Source organism: Gekko japonicus, unplaced genomic scaffold (genome assembly GCF_001447785.1).
Source record: "Gekko japonicus isolate JY-2015 unplaced genomic scaffold, Gekko_japonicus_V1.1 scaffold64, whole genome shotgun sequence".
Classification (NCBI taxonomy): domain Eukaryota; kingdom Metazoa; phylum Chordata; class Lepidosauria; order Squamata; family Gekkonidae; genus Gekko; species Gekko japonicus.
Window position 1 is genome coordinate 826,329 of NW_015170277.1, and position 14,469 is coordinate 840,797.

Consider the following 14,469-nt stretch of genomic DNA (forward strand, 5'->3'; position numbering starts at 1 on the left):
TTTAAAAAGGAGACTTACAGTTTGACGACAATATGAAATAAAACCTACTAAAAATGACCTGGGTGAGGCAGTTCTTTTTTATTTGCTATCTTTTCTTCCCCCAACCCCTTCCAAGTCTCAACAAGGTCTGAGCTCTTTAAACGAAACATCCATCTAACCTCTGTGCCAACAAAGCACGTTACATCATATCATTCATTGGATTTCAAGAGGCTTTCTACTTAGCGCTTTTTTTTTTTTGTAAGCGACTCTAGCTGGAGTAGGTGACAATAATGAGGCAAAGGATTCCCTCCACCTCTTTCATGAGCCACCGAAAGTGTTTCCAATCAACTTGCAAGTGGAGAGGAGCGATTAGCGGCTTCAAGTCCACAAGCGCTGTTCCCACACAGGTCCCTTTTTGTTTCAGAAATGCGGGTCTCAAAATGCACAGGGCTCAGCAAATGGTACCATGTAATAGCAGGGAACAGCCACCAAGACTCCAATACCTGCTGGTATTTCAAAGATGGCATTTTAATCAACAGCTCGATTTATTCCAAAGTAGCGAAGCCTCCTTCCTCTCTTGATAATCCATCTTTTTCCTAGCAGGGATCAATCTCTGCTGAATTCCCAGGAAAGGCCAAGTGGGTGCTGGATTAAGTTAAACATAAATAGTGGGCTACCAGCTGGAAAAAGCGGCACTTGCAAAATTAAGTCAGTTAGGGAAGACTTTGTAGCATAACGAGGATGGAAGTTCCTCCATGGTTTGCATACTGTAGGGCCAGGTAGTGGCGGAGCAGTGGGGTCTGTCCAAAACACAAGTCTAATCAAAGGGGAGGCAGAAAGGAACCAAACCCCACGTTCTAGCCATCGGAAGTACGGTCCTCCTTTCACAACTTCTTCAGTTTGTTCTTCTGGAGTTTGGTGTGCACTACTTTCAGAGTCGTGAGGAAGTTTCCAAGGAAGAGCACCAGAAATGTGAGAGCAAGCACAAAAACCTGGAGGAGCAAGAGAAAAAAAACAACCCCAAACAGTTTAGACAGCCATACACTGCAGAAAAGGAGGGGAGGAGAAACAAAAACTCATTAAGATAAACTGCTATCGGAAACCACTTAGCAAATAGCTAAAGTGATACGTGACTGACTCGCCATGGCAGTTTAACATCAGACTACCCAGTCCAGCACTACAGGAGCCAACCAGATGTCCCAGAAGGCCACACAGAGCCCAACTTCATCCCCAGCAGATGGTATCTGGAGGTACACAGCCTCTGAACATGGAGGTTCCCCTTTAGCCATCCTTAGTAATAACCACCGATGGATTTCTCCTCCATGAATCTGTCTAACTTGCTTTTAAAGCCAACCAGACTAGTGGATATCACTGCTTCTTGTGGCAAGGAATTCTATAAATTAATAATGGCTTGTCTGAACAAATATTTATTGCTTATCTACTCCACCCCCTGCCCCCACCTCTCTCATGGAGCTGTATGATAATAATGGGAGGAGGATAATTTTTTTCCCTCCACACCATGCATAATTTTAGAATATGTTATGTCTAATCAATAAGTGAACTGAGGTTCGCCCATTGTAAAATTAGCAAAATGACAAATAGGACGTTTCCTCATTTGCCTTTTCTTGAATGGAACCTTCATTCATTTTTTTTAAAATTAAGAGCGCTCTTGAGTGCATTTAGTATTTCTCAAGCAACAGCAAGAGCTCCTACAGCAGATCCAGTCTCTTCAATTCACATCCAGACACTGCAGGGCTTCATCTCTGCTAGGTGGGATATAAATCGAAAATAATAATAAATAATAATAGTCCCCTCCCCCATCCCAAATCCACACAGCAAACAGGATCAGTGCAGACCAGGGGTCGTTTTGTAGAAAAAGAGCTAGGGGAACTCATTAGCATAACTCATTAGCATATGCCACACCCCCTGCCATTACCGGAAGTGTGTCATAAGGCCACACCCCCTGACATCACCGGAAGTGTGTCATAAGGCCACACACCCCGCCCCCAACGGTCCCGGCCACTGCCGCCGGCCTTGCAGCTCCACTGCCGAGCCCCATGAGGGGCCTGGCGGTGGACCTGCAAGGCCGGCGGGAGTGCAAGGAAGCCCCGCGAAGGCCCTCCCTGGCCCCAGGCAGGCAGGGGTGGGAAGAGGCAGGGAGGAAGCAACTTACCCTCCCTCTTCTCCTGCCTCCTCCTGGCTGAATGAGGGCCGGAAGCGGGGCGGCCAGAAGCAGGGGGCGGGGCTTCGTCATGTGCCCCGCCCGCCGTACCTCACCCGGGGGAACTGCGATCCCCCCCAAAATGACCTCTGGTGCAGACTATATCATCTACAGGGCTGACTTTCTGGTACTTGATGCAGACATGCCCCAGGGAAAAAACCCTCAAACTGACGAGAAGCACTGCATAGGTAAACGTTTCCCTTGCTCGAAAGCCAGTCGAATCCGACTCTAGGGATGTGGTGCTCAACTCCATTTCCAAGCCAAAGAGCCAGTGCTGTCCAAGGACATTTCTGTGGTCTTGTGGCCGGCATGACTAAACGCCAAGGTGCACAGAACGCTCTTACTTTCCCGTACTGCATACAGAAACCTAAATCTCCCACGATTACATGAACACATGAAGCCACCTTATACTGAATCAGACCACTGGTCCATCTAGGTCAATACTGTCTCCCCAAACAAGCAGCAGCTCTCCAAGGTCTCAGGCAAAGGTCTCACCTCACCTAGCCCCCGATTCCTTTAACTAGAGGTCCCAGGGACTGAACCTGCGGCTCTCTACTGAGCCACAGCCCCTTCCAAAGGCAAGAGGGGACCATCCAACTCATAGTAACATCAGATATTTTCCAATAACAAGATCTGGGCAGTGATCCCCTTCTCTTCCTCATCTGTTACTATATTCGACTAATGTCAAACAAGGTGATTGTAAAAAAAAAACCCAACCTTGATGTCTTAGAGCAAACACTTACCTGCCATTCTTTACATTCCTTATGTCTTGACAATTCAAAAAGTGTGATAGCATTGTAGAGCTGCCAGAACTTAAGGGGAGATGGGGGCAAGGCAGGAGAAAAAATAAATTAAGAAAGCAGAACTATATTTTGAAAGAGCCAAGCAGAAAATCTCAACAACCAGAATCACAACTTAACAGTCTGTATACAAGTTTCCTCCCAAAAAGTTATCTGTGAGACTTGGAAGCCAGGCAACAGGCATTTTCAGTACAAGAGAACTACTCTCAAAACACGGCGTGCAAGTGTTATGCCGAGCCTAAGGGCCAAACGAGACGGGACGTTCCATTTCCGCCGTTTAAGAGCCGCATGGGGGCCTCAGTCTACTTGGGGCCACCACAACGTGGGGGGAGGGTTCTCCCGCCCCCCCCAACACTGTTTTTCCAACCTGTCATGGCTGACCCAAGTACACCCCCAGGGCCATTTCGGGTTAGAAAACCGGTGTGAGGGGAGGGGAGGCAGGATCTCTTCCTCCCCTCGGGCCATAATGGTCCTGATCAGAATTTCCCCGTATGTTCCCCCAAGAGCACTACGGTCAGGGGCCCAAAACTTGTTAGCCATCCCGGGCCCCAAGGACATCAAGCTAGCTGCTACTAGGACCAGGGCTTTCTCGGTGGCGGCTCCTACCTGGTGGAATGAGCTCCCAGGGGAGATCCGGGCCCTGCGGGATCTTATGCAGTTTTGCAGGGCCTGCAAGACGGAGCTCTTCTGCCAGGCTTTTGAGTAGGAGCCGCCGCCCCTACTATACCACCACCGCCATGGGTTGGTTGAGGCCCTGAGGAAACATCTGAATGGAAGAAGCCCTAAACCGTCTACTTGGAACTCCGGACCGGCGATCCATCATCTCTGGACTATGGAAGTCACTGAGCACCTTGTTTTAAATTAGGATTTTAAAATGTATTATGTTTTAATCTATTATATATTATGTTTTATTATGGCGAGGTCTGCCTTGCCTCTTTAAGCCACTCTGAGCCCTTTGGGGAGGGCGGGGTATAAATATAAAAACTAACTAACTAAATAAATAAATAATTGGGACCCCGCAGTGTTCTTGAATGGCTTTTCCTGGCCCTACAAAATAGAAGTGTGAGGAAAACCCAGGGATAGCATCTTTTCTAATTTGGCCCTAAGCTACCTGTTACAGGGCAGTTCCTTGGTGGTCTCCCCTCCAAAGACTGACCAGGTCTGACCCTGCTTAGCTGCTGAGATCTCAGAAGATCGGGCTCGACTGGGCCACCCAGGTCACATATTTAACCCTCCGCTACAGGGTCTGACTGATAAGCACCACAAGTATCCGTGGCTGCCAGGGAGTGATTTCTCTTCCCCCCCCCCCCTACTATGGCAAATACGTCTAGAGAGCACTTTCTCTCTAGTGGACCAGTGTACGGCTGCAGGTGAGGGAGAAGAAGGAAGGATAAGACCCACCCACCAGCACCATGGCGCTGATCAAGATTGCCTTTCACCCTTGGTGGCTCCTTCCTACGATTAAAGGTTTTAGAAAGCAGGAAACCCATCCATGGATCTCCCATCCACCCTGAGACCCCACACCCACACAGTGCAGGTAAAACCGATATGATTCAGGACAGACACGTAACCCCAAGGAACACAGTGACTGAAGTCACTGATTCCTCCGCTACTTCTGCCAATGCATTTGTGAGCAAGAGAGGACGTCCAACTTACATGCCCAAAGAACAAGAAGGGAAGGAGGAACGTCAGCCCTCGCCACATCCAAGACTGAAATCCCTCTGTGGAAAGGCCAAAATGACGAAAGCCAAGTTAGTCTGCACCAGAACAGCATCACATCGATTTTGCCCTGTATCTTGCCAAGTGTCTGCTTGGGGTTTGGTGTAGTGGTTAAGTGGGCGGACTCTAATCTGGGAGAATTGGGTTTGATTCCCCACTCCTCCACTTGGACCTGCTGGATGACCTTGGGAAAGCCGTAGTTCTGGCACAGCTGTCCTTGAAAAAGAGCAGTTTCTGTCAGAGCTCTCTCAGGCCCACCTATCTCACAGGGTGTCTGTTGTGGGGAGGGGAAGGGAAAGGAGTTTGTAAGCTGCTCTGAGACACCTTTGGGTAGTGAAGGGCAGGGTATAAATCCAATCTCTTCTTAAAAGAAAACAAAGCCACCTCACCCCTTGCATTCTGCCTGACCTAATGAACCAGACAGCTAGAACAAAGGGAAGATGTGCAGGCTACTTTGCCCCGAAAAAGCAAAGGCAATGGATTTTTCAAGAGAGATCAAGCAGAGAAGACAGTAGCACTTGTTTAGCATTTCCAGCATTTAAAGAGGTTCATGTATCTTAATGCAGTCCTTGTAACTACCCTGTAAGGTAGGTCAGTATCATCACAGGGCACAGAGCCCAAGGCATCTCCCTGTTGCCCCCCACCAGTATTCTGACTCTGAATAAATGCCCTTAAATATAACAGCTCCCCCCACCATGAGACTCACCCACTGTGAGATCTAACTGGTTTCTTTCCCCCAGTGCGCGAAGTCTGTATAGGCAGCCACTTTGATAGTAGTATTGTAGAAACTGGACACAACCTGGGAGGAAGTAACAGACCTATTCAAACTAACCCGGTTGAGATTTTAAAAAAATGGTATGCCTGATGAACAAACAATTCTCTCCTCCTCTCAGAATATGTCACTTTAGTAAAGAGATCTCCCCCGTCAAAGGAAAAGAAAGGAAAGAACCCCAATTCTGTCCTTCTTTCATGAGTTTCTATCAGGTTTCTTTGTCTTTCATTTGAACTTGCCCTAAAAGCCCTTTTGGAGTTTTCTGTCATGTACTGTGGTGTAGCAGTTAGAATGTCAGATGTCAGGCTAGGAGCTCAAGCCAGGTTCAGACCCCTCCTCTGATGGAAGCTTGCCAGGTGAGCTTGGGCTGGTTGCTCTTTCTCAGCCAAGCTTGCCTCACAGATATGCCAATAGGTCAAGGTAAAGGTTTCCCTTGCTCGAAAGCCAGTCGAATCCAACTCTAGGGATGCGGTGCTCATCTCCGTTTCCAAGCTGAAGAGCCAGCGCTGTCCGAAGCCATTTCCATGGTCATGTGGCCAGCATGACTAGACGCCGAGGTGCACGGAATGTTGTTACCTTCCCATCGAAGCAGTCCCTATTTATCTACTTGCAATTTCTTGCTTTCAAACTGCTAGGTTGGCAGGAGCTGGGGCCAGAGACAGGAGCTCACTCAGTCATGCGGCACTCAGGTCTCGAGCCGCTGAACTACCGACCTTCCAGTCTGCAGTTCAGCGTCTTAACCACAATTCATCAAATATACCTCCTCTCCTGGGACAGGATCAATGTGTAACGGTGGGCCTTTGCATAAGTTTGCCAGTTAAATGACTCCTGTCTGTTTCAATGCACATACCTGTCTTCTGATGCAAATCTGCAGGGCCGCTCGCATTACACAAAGTATCCCCCCCCGCCCCCCGCCACGCCTCTAGCATCAAGAGAAAACTTCCGATTTTAATAAACATACTCACTCTGGAAAATTGAAAATGCTAAAAACTGGTTGCGGAACATTTGGTACATGAGACCATCTGGCCTGGAAGAATAACAAAACAAGATGCTTGTATAAACACGCGCACACACAGTGTCCTCCTATATCGCAATCTGATGTTGTCAGGAATTTCCATTTCCCCTCCGAAAAGTACTTCTCAACATAAGGTGACATTTCCCAAATTCAGTTCCTAATCTGCCAAAGTAGCATCCTTCCACCTTTACCACCACAGACGGCTGGAGTGGAAAGTCACCTTTCAAAAGATCCCGCATATTAAAAAGCCAAAAAAGCTAGCTAGCGTGTGAAAAAGGGAAACTAAGCTAATCAAACATGCAAAGTAGTTTCTTTACATAGGTGGGGCCATCGAATGGGCAATAGTGAAATAGCTTCTATGCCCGGGGTGGCCAAACTGCAGCTCGGGAGCCACATGCGGCTCTTTCACAGTCTAATTTAATGTTAATGAAAAGCAAATCTGCATATTTTCCAATGAAACCGTGTATGTGATGTCTGTTCATGTCTTTCGGCTCTCGAACATCTGACGTTTATTCTGTGTGGCTATTATGTTAAGCAAGTTTGACCACCCTTGTTCTATGCCAACAGAAGGCCACAACACCCACCCTGCCAATGTGTCAGTTTTGCACTGCATTTTAATGTTCATATTTGGTTTTATGGCCATGTGAAAATGCCTTGCACTGCATCAGGCCACGGGTTCCTGTAGCTCAGAGTCAATAATGTCTAATCTGACTGGCTGCAACTCTCCAGGGATTCATGCAGAAAATGGTCTTTCCATCCTCTAAAGTGGGGATTACACAACCCCTCTTGAGTCTGTGGGCACATTTGGAATTCTCACAGGAGCAGTGGGCACATCTCCAACATGGCTGCCACAGGAGGTGGAGCCAACCACACGGAGCGCAGGGGAGAAGAGGGATAATTTTAAGAATACACTGGGAAGGAAGAGTCACAGAGAATAGAACCGGCACTTTGGGGGCAGCTGCAACTGAATCGTTACTTGGTCCCTGTAACCATCAGTTTTCATGGGTGAGTGTTTATTAGGGAAGCGCAGAAAGTAGACCTCCCATAGGCAAGGCTGGGGTTTCTCCATATGGTGGAGAATTAAACAAAATATTAATTTGCAAATTAAGGGGGTGAGGAATCAACAGACCCCCTCCTTGATCAGGATCCCAGCTTTTAACTCCTGAACAGAAGACCCGTCAAAATGCCCTAGTGGAATTCAGTCCTTTGGATTGGATCCTGACTAAATTTTACTGCCATACCCCCACACACACACACACTGCAGCCCACTGGTTTCCATGAAGCACTGATCCTGACGGACAGGACCCTTGAGGAATGACAGGAGGAGGGGCTGCACTGGGAAGGGGGAATGGGTGGAGACAGCCAGTTTAGCCTGGATCCAACCCTTTGGCTGCCCCCACATTCAGAGGTTTCTCCCCCCACCCCCAGAGACTAAATGCATTTAGAACTATCTTCTGCCTCAGGTTCTACTTACTTAAATGTAACCTGTAGGTTTTAAGTGCTGCCACATTAGAATCTGCATAAACCAGGCAGAAAAACCATCTTGAAGTCATTTTCTACTTGCTATTAATGTATGAATTCCCCCCCCCCACAACATACAAAGTGACCTCTGAATCCAACCCAGCCAAAAATCTCCCTAATTCTTCGTTCGTTGATGCACCTACCGTCCCACCTAGGGATGGAATAATCCACAACTCTCTCAAATTTGAGAAAAAGGGGCCTTCCAATAGAGTGTTCCATAGTATCAGTTTTCCCAGAAGCAGAGGTTCCCTGAACAGGGCACCTTCCTATAATGCAGGTATGTCCAACAGGTAGGTCGTGATCTACCAGTAGATCGCGGAGGGGTCGGAGGTAGATCACCAGCCCCACTTGGTCTCCTGGTATAAAATGAAAAATGTTCGCAGTTCTTTCTGGATCTTCGTCTCTCTGTTTTGTTTTTGTTTATTTTGCTTACCAGTAAATGACAGAAGGTGCATTATAAATGGGGGGGGGGGGGCAGGTGGAACCCAACTTTGGTGGGTTAAAATCTAATTTGAAACTAATTCGAAACTTTAGTGTCATGGTGGTAAGTCACCGGCACTTTTGGCCAGAAAAAATAGATCACTACCTGTTCGAAGTTGGACATGCCTGCTATAATGAGTTCTAGTGTTCAAGTTCTAGTGTTTCCAAGGTGGGATTCAGACTCTGTTTAACCTATTAAGGGAGGGACTTACCATGTTAGCATCACACCAGATAGGAACGTTGAGACATAATGATGAGACACCCACCAACCCTTAATCCTGGAAAAGAAGAGGACATTGATGATGCATTATGCTGAGGCAAAGTCAGGCCCGTCATCAATTGTACAGTAGAGAAGGAGTCATGACCCAGTTAGGGCTTCCTAAAAAGACCACCGCTTTATACAGCTGGTATAGCATAGAGCAGGGGTGGCCAAACTATGGCTCGGGAGCCACATGTGGCTCTTGCACATATATCGTGTGGCTCCCAGCAGGGCGGCTGGGGAAGCGAAGGGGATGCACCCAGCCAGTGTTTCCCTCCCTGGGTAGGTTTGAGGCAGGGGGGAGCAGAAAAAGAAAGCAGCTTTAACTTTAAATGGGTTCTCAAAGCACCGCACCGCCCCCCGCCAGCTGGCTTGGAGAAGGCATCTGTCTCTTTAAATCCCTTCTCCAAGCCAAGCCAGCTGGCATGGGGGCCTAGGGGGCTTGGAAGATCCATTTAAAGTTGTTTTCTTTCCACCTTCCCCCCCAATCTATTTGCTTTCTTTCCACCCTCCCCATCTAAAGTTAAATGTGTTCTCCAAGCCCCGCTGCACCGGCAGACTGGCTTGGCTCGGAGAAGGCATGTGTCTCTTTTATTTAATATGCAAATTTGCATATTTTCCAATAAAAACGTGTGCGTTCCTGTCTTGTGGTTCTCAAACATTTGGTGTTTATTCTATGTGGCTCTTACATTAAGCAAGTTTGGCCACCCTGGTGTAGAATCTGAGAAAATTGGCTGTGATCAAGGGGATCCATTTGAGTCAGCATAGGGTTGCCAAGTCTCCCCTGGCCACCAGAGGGCGCTGGAGGAAGGGTAGGGTTGCCAGATCCAGGTTGAGAAATTCCTGGAGATTTGGAGATGGAGCCTGGGGAGGACGGGGACCTCCATGGGGCCCAGTGCCACAGAGTCCACCCTCCAAAGCATCCATTTTCTCCAGGAGAACTGATCTCTTGTCATCTGGAGATAAGCTGACATTCCAGGGGATCCCAAGGTCCCACCTGGAGGCTGGCATCCCTATCTCAGCAGCCAACTCACTAAGTGGCCTTAAGCAAACCACTCTTTCAGCCCCCCCCCATCAATATGGAGATAACCAAAATGGCCTACCTCATAGGGGTGTTGCAAAGATTGCTGCACTCATATATGAGAAGTGCTTTGCAAGTGACGTATATTTACGAACCCATGTTTGCAAACAAGTTTTCATTGTATTCAAACTTTATGATTTTAGTTGGGAATCAAGGTGCTTTGTATTATACCTCTGAAGGTAGTATATGAAGCAACCCTTTAAAATATAACACAAGTTTTTAAAAAATGCAAAAAAGGAACACCCCCATTTATTAGAACCCTAACCCCTTAGCCAGGGCAACACAAGGAGGAAAGTGTTGCCTTTGGAAGAGAGGAAGGAAAGCCAGCCAGGCTTACTATAAATAAATATCACTTTACCTGTAAAACTGGTCATCATGAGAGTTTCAAAACAAGAACTCCACCTAGAATATTAGTACTGCTGCCACAGCCATCTCATTGGTTTTATTGCTGCCAGTTTATGATGCATTTTATATAGTGCTTTCAACTACTGATGCAGCAGTCTTTTGTATTTTCAATATTTTTAACTTTAGGATTATAAATCCCCGTGGGATTTTAAAATACAGAGTATTGTCTAGAATTGGTGGTGATGGTATATCCTTCAAATGTTTCCACTAACAACCGTGTGAGGCAGGCCTATAATGACTGGCTCAGTGTTGCACAATAAGCTTCATGTTATAAAAAAAAAAAAAGGGACTTGAGTCTCCTAGATCCAAACCCCATACTTCATTATGCTGGGGATATACCGAGACGCCATTTTTAACTTCTTTTATTTACTTCAAGAAACCTCACATTGCCCTTGAAGCCCATCTCGAGAAACTTGGTTTAAACCAATGAGAATATAACTGCGATCACACACACTAAGTAATGCCCTTTCAATCCACTTTCAGTGCACTTTCCAACTGGATTTTGTCAGTTCATACAGTAAAATCCAGTTCAAAAGTGGATTGAAAGGGTGTGTGATCACAGCCTGTAACTAGTTTCAGACAGCCAGGTTTATTACCAGGACCTGATAAGGTACCTGTGTGAATTGTCTAGGACTCATACCTTGATCCATTGCTGATAAGGATACTTTCCCTTATTGTCAGTGTGCAGTAATACCAAACTAAGAGGAAGTTGAACACTTCATCTGTCACCCTGAAGGAAGAAAAGTAGCAGAATTTCTGCAGAGATTATAACTATTTAAATATAAAGCTAGTGTCCATTTATTCTCTGTCGTAGGGACTGGCCTGTTCGTCTAATGTAGAGGATGGAAGGACAGGCCCTATGACAAAGAATCACGGACATAAGTCTGACATTAGAAACCACAACATTCAAAAACCAGTTGAGGAAACATTTTAACCTTCCAGGACCTAAGAGTAGCAGTTCTCTTACAAAGAAATTTAAAAGGGAGATTAGAAAGAGAGACTGCTGAATTGCAACTGAAAATGAAGCTCAAGACAATGCATCCTCCTGGACTGAATTGAGACTTAGGTTTCCTGTCTCATTACCAATGCTGATTTTCCCATGCCTACTACCCCTCTGCATATCACACCTAATCCAATCATGCCTGCTATTGTTACTTCGCTCCCCTCTCCAAGATATAAGATCTCACATTCTAACTGCATCTGAAGAAGTGAGCAGTTACTCACAAAAGCTCCTACCCTGCCACAACTTTTGTTAGTCTGTCTGTAGCAGAAGAAAAGAGCAAGAGTCCAGTAGCACCTTAAAGACTAACACGGCTACCCATCTTAAAAAAATAATAGTCCTCTGGGGTTTCATTGAGTATGACACTGACACCACCCGCAAAGGAAACAAGATTTACATTCCATCAAGTATTTCCCTTTGGCAGTACAGGAAGCGATGAGCACGAGGAAAATATAATTGTGTAAATTTCACCTTTTTTATTTTAATGGTCTGATCCCTTGTTAAGGTTTTTGTTTGGGATACTTTATTTTTAATGTTGTAACCCTCAAGATGAGCAAAGATATTTTAAATAAATAAAAGTAAGCAAACATTTCAAGGCGGTGCAACGTTATTACAGTCAACCCCATTAAAAGAGCAGCAGTTACACTGGGACCTGAAGGTGCTGTTTTGTTTATATTATTCAATTTGTATCCCGCCCATTCCCGCCAAGGAATGTTCCAGAAGCCCAGGGCCTATGCAAAACTGCTTTTGAAGAGGATCCGGCAGGCACTATGCCCAGAGTCCCTCCTGAGCAGTGTTCCCTCTAAGCTGAGTCAGTGTGAGCTAGCTCACAGTTTTTTAGCCTCCGGTGCACACACTTTTGTCTCAGCTCAGAAAGGATGGCTCCAGAGCAAACTAATTTCTGCAGCAGCCAAACCGCTCGCTCACAACTTTAATGCCAGTAGCTCACAAAGTAGGATTTTTGCTCACAAGACTCCACAGCTTTGAGGGAGCATTGACCATGAGGCACATTTTCAGTGCCTTCCTAAGCTGTGTTACATCTTTTTAAGCCTGTTGACTTCAGTGGACTTGGAAGAGAACAACTCTGCTTAGGGTGGCTCTGTTAGGGACCCGATGCAGAGGGCTTGCTGCAGAACCTCAGGAACCAGCATCTCACAGGGCTTGGGGTTCTTGAACAGCCCCATGAAGTACCCAAAATTTGGAAAGAGAAGGCAGACTGGTCCCGCTAAGGTACTCTTTATAGACTATGTGGCAGAATGTCCCCAGGTTGTCCGTGTGATGCTAATTCCTTCTGAAGACGTGCATGTGCATGCCAGACTAGCAGCACATGATCCAATTTACAAATGCACTACAGGGCTAATTCAGTGAGGGGATCCCATTAGACCTAGATAAATCCAATCAACTGGAAAAGCAATACTGACCGACGGGTGGTGCACGTCAAAGACCTGGGGAAGCCCTTCAGTACACGCTGCTGCATATTGAAGACTGCACAACACAGCAGTTTCCAAACAGCGTTCAGGGAATCTTTGGAAGTTTAACAGGGGCTGCTCATTGAGAGAAGATGTATAATAGTGAATCACTCTTAAGGACACGTCCCCAGCTATGCTGAGCACCTCCTGCAAAGTGCAACAGATTCTCGGCTGGCTCCTGAACGCACCCTGGAACACGCACCCTTATGCAACTTAAGCAGCCTGCCATGGTTCCGCAGCAGACAGATGCAGACAGAGCTTCCTTGAAAGCAGAATGCGTGAGACTATATTCTCTTTAACCAAGCCTTGCTCGATAAACTGGGCTTTGAACTGTCATCAGCAGAACTCAGAATCTTTTTACCCACTGAGATATGATTCTTAAGTCAGCAGCAACATAAGAATATAAGAGAAGCCGATGTTGGATCAGGCCAATGGCCCATCCAGTCCAACACTCTGTCACACAGTGGCCAAAAATACCAAGTGCCATCAGGAGGTCCAGCAGTTGGGGTCAGGTCACTATAAGCTCTCCCACTGTTGCCCCCCCCCAAGCACCAAGAACACAGAGCATCCCTTGCCCCAGACCAAGAGTTCCATACTGTAGCATGAAGCTTAAAATTGGGGGGGGGGGTTTTCCTAACCTTCTAAAGCCCACGGGTACTTTTGGAATTCTGACACAGGGTGGTGGGCACAGCCACCAAATGACTGCAACAAGAAGAAGAAGAAGAAAAGAGATTGGATGTATACCCCGCCCTTCACTACCCAAAGGAGTCTCAGAGCGGCTTACAATCTCCTTTCCCTTCCCTTCCCCACAACAGACACCCTGTGAGGTGACGTCAGTGGGGCTGAGAGAGCTCCTTCAAAGACTGCTCCTGAGAGAACAGCTCTGAGAGAACTTGTGACTGACGCAAGGTCACACCAGCAGCTGCATGTGGAGGAGTGGGGAATCAAACCTGGTTCGCCCAGATTAGAGTCCGCGCACTTAACCGCTACACCAAACTGGCCAACCACAAAATGGTCATGGATTGAGGTCATGCATAACTCTAATAGTCATAAGAACATAAGAACATAAGAACATAAGAGATGCCAATGTTGGATCAGGCCAAAGGCCCATCCAGTCCAACACTCTGTATCCCACAGTGGCCAGAAATACCAGTGCCATCAGGAGGTCCACCAGTGGGGCCAGGACATTAGAAGCCCTCCCACTGTTGACCCCCCCCAAGCACCAAGATGACAGAGCATCACTTGCCCCAGAGTCCCTATCTATACCTTGTGGCTAATAGCCACTGATGGACCTCTGCTCCATATGCTTATCTAATTCCCTTTTGAAGCCGTCCATGCTTGTAGCTGCCACCACTTCCTGTGGCAGTGAATTCCAAGTGTTAATCACTCTTTGGGTGAAGAAGTACTTCCTTTTATCCGTTCTAACCCGACCGCTCAGCAATTTCATGGAGTGCCCACGGGTTCTTGTATTGTGAGAAAGGGAGAAAAGTACCTCTTTCTCTACCTGCTCTTTCCCATGCATAATCTTATAAACCTCAATCATGTCACCCCTCAGTCGTCGTTTCTCCAAGCTAAAGAGCCCTAAGCGCCTTAACCGTTCCTCATAGGGAAAGTGTTCCAACCCTTTTATCATTCGAGTTGCTCTTTTCTGCACTTTTTCCAAAGCTATAATATCCTTTTTAAGGTGTGGTGACCAGAATTGCACACAGTATTCCAGATGAGGTCGCACCATTGATTTATATAGCGGC

General features: G+C 46.8%; 1 protein-coding gene across 1 annotated transcript in view; it reads right to left on the reverse strand.

Annotated features, from left to right (window-relative positions):
* Positions 1-64: 64 nt before the first annotated feature.
* The window catches only part of TMEM120B (transmembrane protein 120B), a 35,635-nt gene continuing 21,230 nt past the window's right edge, over positions 65-14,469 (reverse strand). Inside the window, exons 6-12 of the mRNA XM_015417661.1 lie at positions 10,893-10,982; positions 8,720-8,785; positions 6,457-6,518; positions 5,426-5,518; positions 4,657-4,721; positions 2,944-3,012; positions 65-971 (exon numbers count right to left, since the gene is read on the reverse strand). Coding sequence (XP_015273147.1) covers positions 864-971; positions 2,944-3,012; positions 4,657-4,721; positions 5,426-5,518; positions 6,457-6,518; positions 8,720-8,785; positions 10,893-10,982 — 553 coding nt within the window. The 3' untranslated portion in view covers positions 65-863. The remainder of the gene's footprint in view (positions 972-2,943; positions 3,013-4,656; positions 4,722-5,425; positions 5,519-6,456; positions 6,519-8,719; positions 8,786-10,892; positions 10,983-14,469) is intronic.